Below are 19,585 nucleotides of genomic sequence, written 5' to 3' on the forward strand. Positions count from 1 at the left end.
CAGATTAATATGTATGCTTACCTTGAAACAATCAAATAGGTGGTCAAGTTGTTCAGGAGAGAAATCCCAGGCCAGTTTTGCAAGGAGGTCATGTACATTCTTCACAATGGCTTCATGTTTTCCTGCCTTGATAAAAAAGAGTTAACACCATTTACTGCTATCTCTACAAAAGACAGGATTGTCTTTATTTTTCTGAGACTTGAATTTCTATTACAGCCATTTCCCCACATGTTATCCTACAAAGTGGAATTGACCTGCACTTACAGTGACCTTAGAACAATTCTTGTAAAACTAGCACTGTTCTCATCCTGTTCTCATTTTTCTATGGCAGGTTGGAAAAGATAGCTTATATAATACCTCAGACTTTAAACTGCACTTATCTCTTGCTCTCTTGACTTTTTCAATTCCTATTCTTTAAAACCCCTTTGGCTTTTTATTTACAAAATCGATACGCTATATAAAGAGGCTAGATGATCAGTTTACAGATCATCATTACATTTCCCAAAGAAAGGTACAGCCAATAGTTGAAACTCCTTCATATTTCTAATGCACATTTGCTTTTGAACATTTAAGCTAATAAAAATTGGGTTTTTTAATTTATACTTTAGAATTGCAACTGACATAGAGAAGCAGCAAAACTAGGCTTAAATCTTTCTGTTCCAAAACATTAATAGAACTTAACTAGCCAAGTTTGAAAAAGCAGGCAATTAGCACTATGACCGCAATGTCAGCTCAATCTACTAGACCCATTTAACTTAATAATATTTATATGGCATTCTCAGTGTGCATGGCACTTCACAGAACAACAAGATGATAAATTCCTGCTCCAAGGAGTTTACCATACACAAAACAGAGAAAGGAAAGGCAGGATAAATCAAAGAATATGCAATTGTTTCAGTTATATGTGTTTATGCCATAGGGAATGGAAACAGGGGTTGATCAAAAGGCAAAACCTACAATGATTAACTTCTTAAATTTGATGACCCAAGAAAAAAGAGCACACCAATAATTCATCAGGCTTCCTGTGCCACATTTAGCTTCTTTTGGTAGCACAGCATATGTTAACTAACCAAAAGTTTGTGTCCACCACAGAAGAACATAATATAATAAACTATGGTATTTGCAGACAGACTTATGAATTATACTTTAACATCTGTATCACGAAATATAAGCAACTCCAACTCATGCATGATAAGAAGATCAAAATAAACTGCTCTCACTCAAGGTGACAGTTGTTTAGTCCCTACCTGTGCAGCCCAAATGTTGTCAAGGTCTTGCAAGGTGAGGGCCTTTTCTTTGATGACAAAACGAAGAATTTTCTCTAATTTTTCTACATACTGAGGTTGATGTAGACTATCCCTTAACACAATCGATAAGATATTATTCTGTTGAATCCACTCCTAAATTTAAGAAGGTAAAGAAAATTTCAGATGACAGCAAGCAGCACATTATAAACACGCCCAAAAAATGAAAGTCAAACTTATTTTTGTAACAATATGGAACAGGGGGTCCAACTCTGACCACCAGAGTTTATCTTATTCATAAGCAATGTTATCTACTGGCAATTCCACATTTTACGCTATTAAGGCGCAATATACTATATAGGCATGTAAGCAGATACCAAAAGTAAGGCCAAGAACCAGCTATTTGACAGAAGCATCAAAAGCCATTTCACAGAAGTGTCAAAAGGGAGATGCTTGTTACACCAGGGGTGGCTAACCTATGGCCCTCCAGATGTTGAACTACAATTCCCATCAACCCCTGGCCATTGGCCATGCTGGCTGCAGTTGATGGGAGTTAGAGTACACCTGGTTACCTATCTGAGTTAAACAACAAGCAAACAGAGCAACTTCCATAGTACAACTCACAATATCTGTTCATTTTCTCATTTTCCCAGTGCTTCCCTTCCATTTCTGCACCTCGTCCTAACCATCTCCAGCCGCTATAACATGATGTTGTGGGACTACAACTCTCAACCACTCCTGATCATTGGTCATACTGGCTGGAGGCTGATGGGATGTTGGAGTCCAAGAACATCTGGAAGGCCACAAATTCCCTATCCCAAACTCACAATGTTGCAGTATTAAAATTAAAACTTCCACTATCAACCCCACTAAATTTGAGCATAGAGTAGAAAGTACACAGGGCATGCTGAGAGAAGTCTTAAATTTATGACATGGCTTTTTCAGTAGTTGCCCTAAGGATGTGGAATCCTTCACTTTTTCACACTTGTGGTGTTCCAGATGCTGTTCCCATAATCCTTGACCATTTCCCATGCTGGCTGAGGAAAGTTGAAGTCCAACTATATTTGAAGGGTCACAGGTTCCCCACCCTTGGTTTATATACCTTGCTGGAAATGGTTTTGTTACACAAAGTGTTTGGTTCTTGAATTTTTACCATATACTGAGCTTTTTAGTGGGTCGTTTTGAGTTTGGTTTTATCAAATAGTGTATGTTTTTATTTTGATTGTTTGTTACTTACATTTTAATGTCTTATTGTTTTTAATCTCATAAGCTACTTTGTGTCCATAGACAACAAAACAAGGTAAAATAATAAAATCAAAATCAAAGTTAAGGAAAACATCTTCTGGAAAGAAAGGCAGACAAATGCTTTGAACGGATACAATGATATAATTCAAAGAACTTACTGCCATTCTTTCTGCTGTAAGCCATTCCTCCTCTTCAGGATTGCCATGCCGATGAGTGTAATATGACACACTAGATATCACCTTGTTAACTTCATTTAGTGCATTCATTTTTCCATTAAACGATGAAATTTGCAACAACCTGTGGAGAAATGTATGTATAAGAGAAGCAGAATCGGATACTAAACATAGAAAACACTGTAGTCATAAAATAAAAGGCCTTACCTAAGTATCATTTTTAATCTAAATATTTCTAGGTTTTTTACAGTTTCCTCTTGCCCTGGAACTCTTGAGGCTAAGTTCTTTAGAGATTTGATTATCATTGACAAAGCATCATTTTTGGCTTCATTCTTGGCTTCTTTTTTCAGTTCATCATCAGTTAAGTTTTCTAAAAACTGTGGAACCATTTCTATAATTGGAAGGAAGTATTTCTTCACTGTATGCAGTGTTAGAAACTCATAGCACTGTCCAAATGGTCTGGAGAGAGAAAAAATAGTATAAAAGGCTTAAAGTAGTATTAAGGAGAACCAGTATTTACTAAAAAAAATTACAAACCAGCAAGTTAATGATTACCAGCCAAAATATTATCCCTCCCCACATTTTGCCATCCCATTAGCAGATGATGAATGTTGTGGTTTCCAGGTATTTTTGAGGGGCAATATGTGAATTGGATACCCCCAAACCACCACTAACACTGGAGCTCCTCCTGGTGGCCACCATGTCCCCTCTACCCACTGAAGCAATGCTTTATGGCAGGCTGCCTCAAACTCAGCCCTCCAGGTGTTTTTGGTCTACAACTCCCATGATCCCTAGCTAGCAGGACCCGTGGTCAGAGATGATGGGAACTATAGTCTCAAAATATCTGGAGGGCCGGGTTTGAGGAAGCCTGTTTTATGGTAACAAAGTGTCAAACTGACAGAGGGTACTGTGGGAAAATTAGTGCCCCTCTCCCCACTTGGACTCCCATTCTGCCAGAATGACATCTTCAAGGGCCTTTGTGAGTGTAAACAGTGGACGTCAATAACTGAAAAAAGATCTTGCTGTGTCTCAACATCATTAATTTCATCCCAGATCTTGACCACTTCCATACTATTCAAGATAAATGTTCTCTACAAAGAGCTGAACTGCTAGCAAAATGGCTCTGGCTGAGTTTGTGTGTATCTCTCTTCCAAGAGCACTGGGGGTAAGGTTCCTAAGGTGTCATACAATTCTGCAAAATACACAGAAGCAACTCTCTACTGTATATGTAATATCCTCTTGCCCCAACTCATTACAATCCAGATGTGCCAAATTTTCCACACAAGAAACAATACAGGGTGTAGAAAGTTCAAATGGAGTGGTGGTCCTCCACCAGGAACAGACGTAGCTCACCAAAGTTCCAGCATTCTATTCCAACAGCAAACTGCTATTGGGGAAACTCTGAAACCTCACAACAAACCTTGGCTTTCATCAGTCTCATTGCCGTAATTTCCCATACATTATGGTTCCTAATTAAGGTTACTTGCCCAAAAGCTGAGCTTGCTAGATCAAAGCAAAGAAGAAAAATTAAGGTCTTCTGAAAGTGTGTAAGGTTCAAAGCTAATCTGTATGGTAATTAAGGTAGTTTTATAAATCTTTGCTCCAAGACTGCAAACCCTAAATGACAAAATATCTATTTTTGAACAAATTGGCTCTTTTTGCAATCAGGCTAAACAGAATGTGCCTAGGTTAGCATTTGCAAAGAAAGTAGTATACTGTTTTCATCCTCTTCTTCCCTTTCAAAAAAGCTCAGAACTGCTAACAATAATTCACACTAGAGGGTATATAGACTTCACAAAAATAATAAAAACTGCAGCACATCCATCCTCATGCACTACTGAAGAAACCAGAGGACTTCTGAATCTATTATTCAGATTTAATGCTCACTTGCTTGCTTGCACAAGCTGGGGCATCAGATCTTCATCAATCCTCACACACACACACACACACCCAGCGCTCCTTTGGTAAAGCCAATGATGAGAGAGAGAAACTAACTCAAGGGATACTGTTATTCAGTTGATACATAGAAAAAGGACTTACTTGATGAGAGCTGCTATAATCTGAACATTCAATGCTGATCCGCTCATAAAACGATCATGTAAGATCTGAAACCCATTCAATGTGCCAAACTTGTTGATGAGATCTACTAGCCAACCCTGCAAAACAATTTTTCCTGCTTTACATGTCATTCTACCAACACATATTTATATTGCAAAGAACAAGTCCTACTTTTGGTCAAAATTAGAAGTAAATATACTCCTTTAACCATAATTATCCTCTCGTGTACTGTTAATAATTTCAAAATATTTTGCAAGTTGTGATAATACCAGCAATTCAGTATTATACTATTATAAAAGACAGGTATTTCTGAACAAGAGAGCTTTTACGCACAGCAATCCGTTATCTTCTGACAGAAATTAATACAAGATTTCCTTTTAGGTTAGAAGCCAGAAGCGAATACAGATTAATGGGGTGTGGGGGACAGTTTTAGCATATGGAGATCATCATAACAGGCCTCAGCCAAAAGCTATACAGTGGCACCTCTGGTTACGTACTTAATTCGTTCCGGAGGTCCGTTCTTAGTCTGAAACTGTTCTTAACCTGAAGCACCACTCTAGCTAATGGGGCTTCCTGCTACCGCCGCGCTGCTGCTGCGCGATTTCTGTTCTCATCCTGAAGCAAGGTTCTTAACCCGAGGTAATATTTCTGGGTTAGCGGAGTCTGTAACCTGAAGCATATGTAACCTGAGGTACCACTGTATTGACTTCCTTTTGAAGTTCCAGTCATGTGAACTGAGACTTCCCAACACTTTGAGGCTGCCTTGAAACTAACATACCAATTTATACACTACAACAAAGTTAGCAACTTCACAAATTTTAACTCCAACTTTTTTGGCTGCGATTTGATACATTTGCAACTACAGTCGTACCTTGGTTTTCAAACAACTTAGTTGTTGAACATTTTGTCTCGCAAACGCCGCAAACCCAGAGGTGACTGTTCCAGTTTGCAAACTATTATTGGAAGCCGAACGTCCGATGGGGCTTCCACAGCTTCTGATTGGCTGCAGGAGTTTCCTGCAGTCAATCAGAAGCCGCGCTTTGGTTTTCGAATATTTTGGAAGTCAAACGGACTTTCGGAATGGATTCCGTTCGACTTCCAAGGTACGACTGTACATTAAGGCTAATGAAGAAGAAGAAGAAGAAGAGTTTGGATTTGATATCCCGCCTTTCACTCCCCTTCAGGAGTCTCAAAGCGGCTAACATTCTCCTTTCCCTTCCTCCCCTACAACAAACACTCTGTGAGGTGAGTGGGGCTGAGAGACTTCAGAGAAGCGTGACTGGCCAAAGGTCACCCAGCAGCTGCATGTGGAGGAGTGGAGACTCGAACCCGGTTTCCCAGATTACGAGTCTATCGCTCTTAACCACTACACCACGCTGGCTCTGATACTTAGTTTACAAATCCTGGTTAAGACAGAAGTATGTTTAGCATTAGCCAAGGTTTCACAGCAGATCTAATAAATAACCATGGTGAAGTCTGACAGAAAATAGTGAAGAGAATTTATTTTAAGATGAATATTTAAGATGATACCTAGTTCTGATTGTGCCTAAGCACAATGCAGGCTATAGCACGTGTTTATGTGTCTACTGCTTTTATGACTTGATTAAGAATGCACTAGGAAACAGGGAGAGTACAGTTTCTGCTTCACCTGGTTCTTACTTTTCCAACTTAGCAAAAACCGAAGAGGCAAACCAATACCCTAGAAAACAAGTGTCCAGAAATGTCTTAAGTGAGAATGATCACTGCTGCTTCAAAATTTCAAATCAACATACCTTTGGTGACCGCGGGTCTGGAGGACGAGCATAAAGTTCATCTTCAGCTAGCTGAACTCCAGCAGGAACAGTTTCAGAGGGACGTGTACCATTGTAAAGATGGAATTTGCAATGAGGATTTAAGGCCATTGCAAGAAGTTCAAGAAGAGGAAACCAATCTTGGGCCAGCTTTGCCACACAGAGTTCAACTAGGCGGTGAGTGTTGTTAATGATACATCTCTATTAAGAAAAAAATACTTTATATAAACTTGCTTGATAGTGAAATTCCTTATCAGAGTAAAGAAAATTCTATAAACCCTTGTTGCATGAAATTATTTATTTCAAACAATACAAATTTAAGCTACAGGAATTATATAGTAAAAGTAATGCAACAGTTTTCACAAGTGTCACAGGTAATTAACCAGTTTTTACCATAGTGAAGCTGTTGACATAATGGATACATGAATGGGTAGCTAAAACAAACTTACATGAATCTCAAATTTCCAGCCACTCACTGCCTCATCTGTAAGGATTTTTGTGAAAGAGATTGTTAACCCATCTCGAAAAAATCGCTGACATGCTTCACTTTTAACATCAAGGCCTGTGTAAAAAGAGATAATTAAAGAATTAAGTTACTTGGTGTCATACACTGACTACTAAATTACCAACAGTAAAACATTCGGAAAATGCTTCAAAAGAAAGCTGTTTAATACATTTAATACCTATTATACTTTAACTAAACTGCATAAAACGTGAGTTAAATTTTCTTAACAACACTGCATAGACACTATATCCATGCAACAGTTTAACTACTGTTGATTATTTTTCTATGCATGTTCCTAGCCTTCAAGGTTGCAGGAAACACTACACTGAGGACATTAAATGCCCAGAAGCCAGGAAGTCCCTATCAAGAATACCCCAATAGCTAAAAGAAGTAGGGTTATCATTTTTAAGATCCTTATTATTTATTTCCTCTCAACCTTGCTTCTGTGCAACTCCCTCTACCAGTCAGCCCCCAGTCAGCCTGCCCTTCTCCAACTTGCAATGGATCTGAAGGCAATTTAGACCTGAAACTGACTCCCAACATTGATTCTATTAGCTGAGCACTTTCTCCTGTGCTAATTCTTTAGAAATGCATCAAATCTTCCATTTGTAGTAACACAAATGATTTACACTAAAAACTGTAAAAATCCAATTACCTTTTTATAATCTGTACAATTCCTATAAGATGGGTCACTATCATCATCTTCCCAAATGTAGACAAGAGCAAGCCGCTTGCCCAATACTGCCTACTGAATTTAAATTTCAACCCATGGACTTTCCAAGTCATAGTTTACTCTCAGCCACTATGTTACAAGAATTCTTCAACTACTGACATGCTGTTTAGATATACAAATGAAAGTTCTCCACCAAACCAAAAGAAAACATACTTTGAAATTGACCAGTTTACTCATTTCATTAAACACTATGGGCGTTCCCCCAGTTGCACAGGGTTTGTGTTCCAGACCCCTGTGCACATAAGCGAAAATCGCATAAGTGCAGAGAACCCTATAAAAAGCCTCTAAATGCCCATTTTTCCTGTTCTCCAGCTCTCTCTTCCCACAACTCTCTCTTCAACTAGAGTTGAAGTTCTAGGGCCAGCTGGAGGATGCACAGAAAAGCGGCAGCTGCTACACTACTGCACACATCAGCTGCTAAGCCTAGCAGCCTAAAAAAAGCTTTGCTGCACCTCCAGTCTCTTTGGGGATTCCTCTGTCCCCAATGAAGTCCTCTTCAGGCACCAGGAAGGGTCCCTTGCAAGCCATAAGGACTCTCCAGCTCTTTCGCATTTCCTGGCTTGAATCTATTTATTTCTTTATCTCCCTGTATACACAGTCTAGTAGTAAAGCTATCAATTCTAAATAAGGGATATCAGTGTAGGTCTATAGGTGCTATATCCATTGTTCTTAAAAGTTTAATTTTTCAACTTACCTTTTTTACTAAGCTCAATAGCAGCTTCTAGAAGAACTTCTAACTCCCCTTTAGGCAATACAGGAACAACCCATCGAGGTCTAAGAAAACATTAGAATATAAAATTCAATTTGACATGAAATCTAACTTTCCCCTTCAATGTTTTTCATCTGGAAAAGATGAAATAATTTTAGCCACAAATTAACACATTGCCTGAAAAATATATATAATACCTGTTAATCATGTCATCCAACTTGGCCAGGTCAGTGTGTGGAAATGCAGGCTCCTCATCTTCAAGCTGTGGTGGAGCATCACCCTGACCCTGTTCATCAGGGGGTGTAGCTGGGGAATTCTCATTTGAAGAATCAGGGGAAGAAGTCTGAATTAGAAAATACATAGTTAAGTAAACCACTCAAATACTGAAATTCTTGCAATAATTTTTAAAATTACAGAGTCATCATACAGTTTAATCAAGTTTTAATGTCTCCTTCTTATAACATTCAAAGGGTAGGCCTCTTTCCCCCTAACCTTTCAAGGGTAAATGTATCTCTTTCTTCATCATCTTTATGCTGCACAGGACAGTTATTTCGCACTTTCATTTTAATCATATTTGTACTATGTGTTTTTTGTTTTCAACATACAATTCTGCAAATTTCCTTTCCCCTATGTACTAAATTCAATAGCTTTTCTAAATCACAACCCCCTCCAAAATCAAAACAGAAGCTTTGATATGGTCCTCCTGCTTCTAGGTCATAATTCTAACTCAGTAGCTGCCATGTGTGGTGAGGTAGAGCTGCAGACACAACCTCCTGACACCAGCATCACTGCTACTTGACAGGGCAGGACGGCAGCAAGTTTGGGCCTGTGCAGGGAGCACTGGTGAGATCACACTGGTCTATCATGCACAACTGCAAATGTACTGAGTTCAATGCCTCTGTGCAATGTAATGCACAAATAACACAAGCAACATCCACAGCAGCCTGAAACCTATAAAACTCAAGTCTCAATCAGGTGCCCTCTGAGTCCTCCTGTAGGGCAAGCACTTTACATTCCAAGCATGATGAAGAAAAAAGCCACTTTCCACCAAGTTCTATTCTCAGGGATAGCAAACACAGTGCCCTCCAGAGGTTTTGGACTACAGCTCTTATCAGCCCAGCTAGCATGGTCAATGGAAGCCCAAAACATCTGGAGAGAAGAATGCTGACTACCCATGCTCTATTTGCTACTGAGAACAGCACCAGTGAAAATCTATTCCAGTTGCCTGCATGTTTCCTTGGCAATATTTACACTATTTTAATGTAAGTCAAGTATGTTGTAAAGTTCTTCCAAAAGGAGAAAAAGCACATCAGCCAGCAACACTTTGACAACACATTCACAACATTGTGCAAACACCAACCGTGGAATTCAACATTAAGCTTTTCCAATTGTTCCATCTGTCTAAGCATTGCAGCTTACTAAGCAGTATGATACCTCTCCCCTTTCCCTGTGCTGCTCCGGCACTTCTCCTGACCCTCCCAGAGTTAATTTCAGGGGTGCAGGGAGGCACATGGGTAAGGGGAGAGGGGACAGACCCATTGTGCAAACTGAAGTTCTTGTACTGACAGGGCTCATTAGAACTGCACCTCTAGCTTTCAGTGCTGCACTACATTTGGTAGCAACGTCCCCTTGATGAACATCCACAAATCTATCTTGCTTGGATGAGAAACATCTTACATCTTGTACTGACTGCCAATATGCTGAGAACAATGAAAGAACAACAAAAGCAAGTTTGGAGCAACACTATGGGGATACAATGATCAAAAGAAAGTTGGGGGGGAGAGATTACTTCAACTGGAGGATGTGAGTTGGTGCAAGATCTCCAAGAAACTGATGTGATTATGTTCATGCAGCAAGAATACAAGAGCTCTGAACTACTCACACTCCTGTTATCACTGTGCATAAAGGAAGCATGTGTGAGCATGTAACATTATCATCAGAACAGGCCTCAAAACCAGTTTTGTTCACCATCTATGCAAAAAATAAAATCTCAAGTGCAACAAGCAAAACCATTTTTTTTTTTTTGCAGCAATTTCTGAGAAATCCCAATCTAATCACTGGATCTTTTCAGAATGGTTTCAAACAACTATATTTTCCTGAGCCGGATGAACAGAGTATACACCCAAACAACAATTTGTTTAATAAAAGCAGCAATTTAAGAAATAGCATCTAGTATATGCAATTAATACATACAAGCTGTCACTTATCTGCTTACTTGTAACAACTTAAGAACATATGTAAGCACTTGTGTGCAAACAGGCATGGAAGAGTTTGTGTATTCTCTCTCATTTACTATGCTTATTTGCTACAAATAGTTGTGTGGGTGGTAGGCAGCTTTTGTGAATTTACAAAGCTACTGTAAACATCAGCAGTCCACCTGCTATAAGTGAAGTTAACTGTACAAAACCTAGTGCTTCCAACAGAAGTCATGGAAACCTTGTCTATGTAAATAAAGCTTAATAACTATTACAATTCACTTCAACAATGATTCCCTTAGCAATTGTAATTTTATTCTACTACAGAAGGTGACATTTCACTCATTTGGCAAGAAAAACAGGAGTTTTTTAATGCAGTGGAATAGCAGTTCAGAGACCTCAGAAGTCTAGCATTAGTGTGAGGATGATCCTTTCCTTCTCCACAGCCCTAAGATTGGAAAAAAGCTTGGGGGTTGTTTTATGCTTCAAAGTGCAGTGGCAACCTGGCACACCCCAGTGTAGCCAGGTGCTGACACCACTTCTTAGTGCATCTTAGAAGGCAACTGTACAAATAACTAGTGCCAGCCATTTCTTCCCCTCTAAACTGGATTCAGACCTGGGAACAGTAATCATACCTGAGCTTCTGAGGGACTCAGAGACCTAGAACAAGAGTAGGGAATCCCCACTTCCCTTTCCAAGCTGAAGAAGATGAAATGGGCTTGTTTTTGCAGAAAAGATCACATTAACTCCCTATGTACCTCCAAGCTCAGAGCTATGGGGTGACTGTACCCAACCTCATGCTATATTACAGAGGGTCCTACACAAGATCAGGACCAAAAAATCTTTAATTAACAAGGCCAGCCAAAATATGTGGAATCTTGATTTAGAGTATCTAAATTTTTAAGACAAATATTCAAAGAGACTCTCACCATGCAAGGGGTTTGTAAACAGGAGGTGCCCAGACCAACTTTACTGGAATTTATTTAATGTGTAAAGTAGAAGTGAAGTGTATTGTTGCAAGATTAAGGTTAATTAGTGTTATCAATTGCAACTTTTGCTCAAAAATATCTAAATTTTGATTACTAATATGAATATCCACCATACCTGATTCTGCTGGAGAGGAGGCTGGGACTGTCCATCAGGAGCCTGGCCCTGGCTGTCGTTCCCTCCTACTGGAGAGCCACGGGTCGTGGCTGTCATACTCGAAACAGGGCAGATTTTTGCAATTTTGTCTGCTTATGTAGTTGTTGAGAGAGAAAAACTTATAGTCCGCTTAATAAAGTTGAAGTACCAGCATATGTCTGTTTTAAAAAGCTCCAACTCAAGAACAAGCCATCTTGCAGAGACCATTGCATAACCTGAAAGAGATACATTCAAACATTTAATTTTGTTTTAAACTTTTTTGAACATGCAAATACGAACAGCCCCATTTAAAGAACTTCCTGCCCCACACATAAATCTAACTCAGAATTACAAATGGCCTAAGCCAGTGGTTCCCAATTGGGAGTCTGTGGACCCCAGGGAGTCCATGCAACCCACTCAGGGGAGCTGTGGCACCATTCACATAACAAAAAATACCAGAGATAATATCAACATTTTAAAATGTAGGTGGTCCATGGCTTGGCTTCTGAAAAACAGAGGGTCCTCAGTACTTAGCTAATTAGAAACCACTGGCCTAAGCCATTTAGTAAGCCTTTGAGAGCCAAACTATGAGGGTAATAGAGTTTAAGCAATAAAGTAGTTACTGTGACCCAGTTATTTTCTTATACTGCCAGACTTATCTAACCAGTCGCTTATCTCTTCCCTCAGAATAGCAAGTCTTCTTCAGGCATGAAGAAAATACAATTCCAACAATAGCAGTTTATGCAGCAAAAAGGGCATTCTGCTACAAGAGTACATTTGAAAAAACTATGCCACGGTCAGTGCTGGACCAGTTGTGATTATGAGTTCATCCTTAATTCACCCTCACCCTTTTTGAAATAAATCTATTTCAAATGATACAGAAAACCACCTACATAAAAACTTATTCCCAGCATTTTGGCAGTACGGTAATAGTTTACATTCAATCATGCTTAGAATTCCCTTAAATTTACCATAGGTATTCTGACTACAAGTTAGATTGTTAAAAAGGTACAAAGAGTTGATCTCAGTATCTCTTCAGTGACGGCAACTCCTATCTCTCAGAACCTGAGCATTTTCTAGACTAGGAGTGGCTAACCTGTTGCCCTCCAAATACTGGACAACTACTAACATTTCTGATTACTGGCCATGCTTGCTGGAGTGGATGAGTTGAGTGTCTACAATAACATCTAAAGGGACACAAGTTCCTCATTCTTGCTACAGATGTGCTTCAAGACTGCCCTGTTCTAGCATTCTCATTTTTAAGGTGGCATATGGCAATTAGATATACAGTGGTACCTCGGGTTACAAACACCTCGGGTTACAGACTCCGCTAACCCGGAAATAGTATCTTGGGTTAAGAACTTTACCTCAGGATGAGAACAGAAATCACACAGCGACGGCAGTGGGAGGCCCCTTTAGCTAAAGTGGTACCTCAGGTTAAGAACGGACCTCCAGAACGAATTAAGTTCGTAACCAGAGGTACCACTGTAGCCTGTAACACACTGGTGAGTGATAACCACAAAAACCAATCAAATTAGAATACTAAATAGAATATACACATTTCAGACAAGGAGGAATAGCATTAATGCTGCATCAAGATGAATTTGGTAAATTAATCTAAAAACTGGCTTTTAATTACAATTTAAAACAAATAAATATTGAATTTTCTTTTTTGAAAAGTATTTATTTATCCACTGGTTGAAGCATCATGTTCACTTGCTTACTGGCAACTCATTATTTCTGGTAGGCTTTTAATGCCTGGAATTGGTATGCACAATCTGTGAAGCCACATCTAAATAGAGAATAGTTTTATTTAAAGGGTGAAAGGAATTACTTTTAAACAGCACAGTCCAGTAGTTTAAGTATGCTATGGGTTACAACTAAACGCACATCTACTCAACTGGCATAAAATATTAATTCAGCTGTCTCAGAAGAATGTTCCAGTAAAAAAATAATCATGAATTAAGAGTCACCGTTCTAACCACTAAAGCTATATGTAACAAATATTCCAGGGAACCAGGCCCAGCTCAACACCTTGTATCCTTGAGCAGCTGCTAGGCCTCCACTGAGCAGCTACATTTTGCCATTTCCCACAACGTTCTGAGATATCATGCACCTCCAGAGCATGTTGGGAAATTTTAAAATGGCAGTGCTTAGCTACCCAGTTCTGCAGTCAGATACACTCACAGCAGGGAAGACCAACACAGGAAAAGGCCCACTAAAATTTGGAGTCTGCCAAGCCTACAAACACTTTGTAAATCAGTTAAAGCCACATACTACAATCATACCTCAGGCTGAAGTAGCTTCGGGATGAATATTTTCGGGTTGCGCTCCATGGCGACCCAGAAGTAACGGAGCATGTTACTTCTGGGTTTCGCCGCTCGCACAGATGCTCAAAATGACGTCACGCGCATGCGCGGAAGTGGCGAATTGTGACCCGCGCAGACGCAAATTGTGTTTGCTTCAGGATGCGAACGGGGCTCTGGAACGGATCCTGTTCGCATCCAGAGGTACCACTGTACATATGCATTAATCTAAGTAGTCTATAGTTCTGAACTCAAATCATTCACAATTACTATAAAACGAATTTCAAGAATTTCAAGAATTGGAGAATCTACCACTTCACCTTCTTTCAATCACAATAACTATACAAAAATAGAATGAGTAAAAAGTTTTATAGTGTAACTAATCCGTGTTAAAACAGTTTGCAGCTTGCCTTCTTGCCTACTGTGAGCTGCAACTGCTTCCAGCAGAGCAGTGCAGTGACAGAGTGCATCACTGGCTGCTTTTTCCTCCTCCAGTCACCTCCGTTTTATTTAAAAATGCATTCTCATTTTTCAAAAACATCCAGAAGCAGATCCAAGCCACAGTGACATGAGACCTTTTTTCTTTTTGCTATTTTTTCCATAAGATATAATGAACTAAAACACTGTATTACAGTGTGGTACACCGGTTTGACAGCCACAGACAGGAAGTCCCTACAGCGGGTGGTGAATACAGCCCATATCATGGGCTGTCCCTGGAGTTCGCTAGATGACATCGCGGAAGACCGCTGCCTCAGGAGAGCAAGGAAAATTCTTAGGGACGACTCACACGCTGGCCAGCACCTCTTTAATCTCCTACCTTCAGGCAGGAGATACAGAAGTATAGTCAGCCGCACCAACAGGTTAAAGAACAGTTTTTATCAGTGGGCTGTTGGGCTGCTAAATGGAAAAAAATAGTGGTGCAACTGACTTCCAACAATCACACAGAGCGCAAACAAGACTGAGTGTATGTGTGGGGAAGAGGGGGGCTCATTTAATTTCACTGCACACAGGTGATGTAGTGACAATAAAGGTTTATTTATTTAAAAGAATAAAACAGATTTCTACCTCCACATGGAAACACCATCCAATTGTAAAGGATCCTAGTGCCTGCTACAACAAACATACACTAGGTTAACACTTAGAACACTGTTAATGTTAAAAGGTGTAAACTGGAGGAATGTTTTTCCCTCCACTTCCTGACAGACAACTGATTTAGCATCTGTGCCCCTCACTTGTGAATTCAAATGAAGGGTGGGAGATCTCTTGGAGAAATGAGATCTTTGGTCTAAAGCAATTTTAAGAGACAGCAGGGTCTGTGCAGACCTTTGTGACAGGCCTGTTCAAACTAAAATGGTTTGGGGGACTTCTCAAAAAAGTTTATAATCTTGTAAATCTGCTAGTCTGTAAAAAGAGATAATTCCAATGGGTTTCCTCTTTATCACTATGACAACCACTTCCCTTCTTCTATAAAGGAAAGGAAATGAACACTGTGGTGGGAAGAACAGGGAATAACAACTTCCCCTACTGCTGCCACTAACCTGCGTTACATGATTTTGAGCACATGCACATTATTACGAGTCACTTAAAAACACAGAACAATCATTGTGTTCTGATCTCCTAAACAAACTCTGTTTGCAAGTTCCAACTAAATCATCTTGCATTTAGGATTTAAAAAGAATACTTTTAGAGTGATTCCTGTGTCAGTCTTGGGAAATGGGTTAAACAAAGAAGTGATTTAGTTATGCAATCTCTTTTATTTACACAGGCCCAGTTTTGACTACTTTATTCCACTAGTAGAACCCAGTGCAAGGACTCTTGCTAAAGCAATGTGGCTTCCCCCTTTCCCCGGCTCCCAAATCTGCTCTGGAATAACCCTCTTGGGAGACCTGTGCAGGAAGGAGGAGGGTAATCATTCTATCAGGCAAGCAGAAATGCTTGCACTGACTGAATGGATCTCATTACAGGTAGGCAGCCATGTTGGTTTGCCATAGTCGAAACAAAAACTATTTATACACACACACACACCTTCCAGTAGCACCTTAGAGACCAACTAAGTTATTTATTGGTATGAGCTTTCATGTGCATGCACACTTCTTCAGATACACTGAAACAGAAGTCACCAGACCTTTATATATAGTGAGAGGGTGTAGCCATTCGTTGAATCTTACCCAGTGAGCTTTTAAGGCAATTACTTAGACAATACATGGCTAGTAGTAATAGTGTAGAGCAATAGTGGCCAAACTTGGCCCTCCAGTTGTTTTTGGACTACAACTCCCATCATCCCTAGCTAACATGACCAGTGGTCAGGGATGATGGGAATAGTAGTCCCAAAACAGCTTGAGGGCCACGTTTGGCCACCACTGGTGTAGAGCAAGCTAATGTCAGCCACACAGCTGATTCCAAAACAATACGTTGTGGATAGTTATTGTACATTTTAGTTACCAGAAATCTCTAAGGCAAATCTACTGCTAACATTTAATAGATAGCCCACATCTGTAAGCTACTGAAATTATACAAACTGTTACACATTCTTTTTATAATTTTTATGTGAAAGATACCCTCATTTGGACCATGTCTGCATTTGGACATCATGCTAGAATATAATGTACAACAGGGATGGGAAACTGGGATGGGTGTTGAATGTGGCCAACTAGGAGTCCATATTAAGTCCACATGCCTCTCCTCAAGACATACCCCTCACCAGCCCTGCTTCACATTATCTTCAAGTGTTTGTGCCTGTCTGGCATCTGCCCTTGATCTTGGAGGATGCCTCTTGCTTTCCTAGATGGAGGACGGAGACATGTGTCTGTGGAAGCTTATGACTTTTACATGGATGGAAAATAGGGTACCATACAAAAATAAACATCACTGCCTAATTTCTTCTCTCAGGCCTGGTCAACTTTTTCCTCTTTTTCCTGGTCACAGCCACTTTATCCTAGAAAGTTATGCAAGAGGAAATGTGGCCCATGGGACTAAAAAAAGATTCCACACCCCTGAGTTTAATTATATGAACTAGCTTAACCCCCACCTAAGCTCAGGCCCTTCCCTCTGCTTGTTCCACAGTCTGGGATTGGTGTTTGGATACTTTTGCTTCTGGTTAACAGTTTGCTATGTCATCTGGACCTGGAACTGTTGTTATCGTTAACTATGGTTAGTGTAAACAAGCCAGCTTCAGAAACCATTGCCTATAGTTGGTTTGTAATGCTAATTACAGTTTGACAGGCAAAAACATACAACAAACTGCTGTTAACCAAAAGCAGAAGTTAACACTTCCAAAATATTCCTCCTAGACACACATGAGGATGGGTGGGGGGAGCATATGAGACTCATTCACATCTCACTAAAGTACCTGTGTCTTAGATATTATTCAGCTCCAGATCCCATTAGCCCATGCCAGCAGGGTCAATGGTAAGGGATGATGAGAATTCAAGCCCAGCAATATCTAAAAAGCTACAGGTTTCTTATCAATTTTTAATTTATATATCTTTTTAATATTTCTCAATGCAATAATAAACCAAAAATATTCTAGATAAAATGCATTTGCAAGGAGGTAAAAAACTGACTAGCGTTATCATTTCACAACAAATGTTAGTAACCAAAATTGACACCAAAAAGCAAGATCCTTCATAATTTATGTGTTATTTTGACATCTGTTTTCTTACTAGTCAGCTAGTCAGAGAAGCAAGCTTCTGATGGTTAAGAGAACATCTAGCTGATAAAAACCTTTTGGAATAAAGTTCATGAAGAGATAATAAAGATTTTTAAAAAATCATTCAACAAGAAACCAGAAGCATATCTTCTGGGATTAATAAGAAATGGCACCCCCATAAATAAGAAAAGGATATTCTTATCCGCATCCACTGCCGCAAGAGTTCTTATAGCAAAGAAGAAGAAGAAGAAGAAGAGAAGAGTTTGGATTTGATATCCCGCCTTTCACTCCCTTTAAGGAGTCTCAAAGCGGCTAACATTCTCCTTTCCCTTCCTCCCCCACAACAAACACTCTGTGAGGTGAGTGGGGCTGAGAGACTTCAAAGAAGTGTGACTAGCCCAAGGTCACCCAGCAGCTGCATGTGGAGGAGCGGAGACGAGAACCCGGTTCGCTAGATTACGAGACTACCGCTCTTAACCACTACACCACACTGGCTCTCATGAGAACTGGAAGGGAGACAAAATACCCACAATAATAGACTGGCAAATCAAACTTATTGAATTTGTTGAATTGGCCAAAATGACGGCAGCTATCAAAGGTCAAACAAATCAAAATTTAATAAAAGAATGGAGTTGAGTGAATGAATATACGAAAAAACACTGCTCCGGTACAGAAATACTGATATGTAAAGAACAAAGTTTGTAAGGGGGAAAGGTTACAAATGTAAGTAAAATCAGAATATTTGTCAAATACAATATAACAAACACAACTGTAAAGATAAGTTATAGAATTAAGATCAAGCAATGATGGAAGGAAGTCAGATTTTAACTCACATTTCGAGTTATATCAAACCAATGGTGGGGGGGGGGTGAGGTGGGGGGATGCTTTGTGATACTAACATGTACATATGTGTAAGCCTTTCTTTCTGTTATTTTGTAGAGATATTACAGTTGTCATTACTATTGATAGCTAACTGCTATAGTCAAATAAATATGTTTCATAAATCTTATTCTAGTTATTAGTAAACATAGAAGCCTTAGAGTTTACTGTTGCTAATTTGAGCTTCTTTATAATTGTTTGTAGGATTACCAAACTCTGCTGTAGTTCCTTTATATAATTATAGATACAATTTTCGCTGTACAATTTTCTTCTTCATCTTCTAGAAAAATTCACATCTCAAGCAATTTTAACTTAGCACACATTGTTTAATTCCCTATTTGCTTATTTTTAAAAGTTAGGGGCATCAATCCAGAGGTGCACAAGCTCTGGATCCAATCCCACTGCATTTCTCTCATATACAAATTATTGCTACAACCATGGTCTTGGTATACATAGATAGAATTTCCATGTTTTGCTCCAAAATAAATTCTGCATAGATAGTGTTTTCCCTAACTGATTGCTCTAAAACTCAAGACAAGCCAAACAGCTGAAATCCAACCACATACATTTGATTGACTTTTCAGAATTCATAGTCTTCATTAACTTTTTAAGAGGCCTAGTGCATGCAACACCATCTTCCACCCAAACTAATGAAGTATTTTGAATACCTGATTATTGCCTCATCAAGCTCAGATACAATCCACTTTCCATTAAAATTAATCGCAAAAAAAAATCCATTGACAGACATAGCAAGTCTGCAACCACTGATATGAAAAACTATCTGACTAAATCTGTTTTAAATAAACATACCATTATATAAATATTTCATTAAGTTTGCATAGGGTATTCTGAATATCAGTAGTCAGTAAAAAGAAGAAGAAGAAGAAGAAGAAGAAGAAGAAGAAGAAGAAGAAGCAGCAGCAGCAGCAACAGCAGCACCACATATATATGGAAGATTATTTAGGTGTTTTGGGAGA

General features: G+C 39.3%; 1 protein-coding gene across 1 annotated transcript in view; it reads right to left on the reverse strand.

Annotated features, from left to right (window-relative positions):
- The window catches only part of USP9X (ubiquitin specific peptidase 9 X-linked), a 71,480-nt gene that overhangs the window by 38,711 nt on the left and 13,184 nt on the right, over positions 1 to 19,585 (reverse strand). The window contains exons 2-11 of the mRNA XM_081858848.1: positions 11,757 to 12,010; positions 8,655 to 8,800; positions 8,443 to 8,522; positions 6,960 to 7,072; positions 6,493 to 6,711; positions 4,703 to 4,818; positions 2,870 to 3,121; positions 2,648 to 2,786; positions 1,248 to 1,400; positions 22 to 126 (exon numbers count right to left, since the gene is read on the reverse strand). Coding sequence (XP_081714974.1) covers positions 22 to 126; positions 1,248 to 1,400; positions 2,648 to 2,786; positions 2,870 to 3,121; positions 4,703 to 4,818; positions 6,493 to 6,711; positions 6,960 to 7,072; positions 8,443 to 8,522; positions 8,655 to 8,800; positions 11,757 to 11,852 — 1,419 coding nt within the window. The 5' untranslated portion in view covers positions 11,853 to 12,010. The remainder of the gene's footprint in view (positions 1 to 21; positions 127 to 1,247; positions 1,401 to 2,647; positions 2,787 to 2,869; positions 3,122 to 4,702; positions 4,819 to 6,492; positions 6,712 to 6,959; positions 7,073 to 8,442; positions 8,523 to 8,654; positions 8,801 to 11,756; positions 12,011 to 19,585) is intronic.

The sequence above is a fragment of the Podarcis erhardii genome (genome assembly GCF_964252035.2).
Source record: "Podarcis erhardii genome assembly, chromosome: 4".
In the NCBI taxonomy this organism is placed as follows: domain Eukaryota; kingdom Metazoa; phylum Chordata; class Lepidosauria; order Squamata; family Lacertidae; genus Podarcis; species Podarcis erhardii.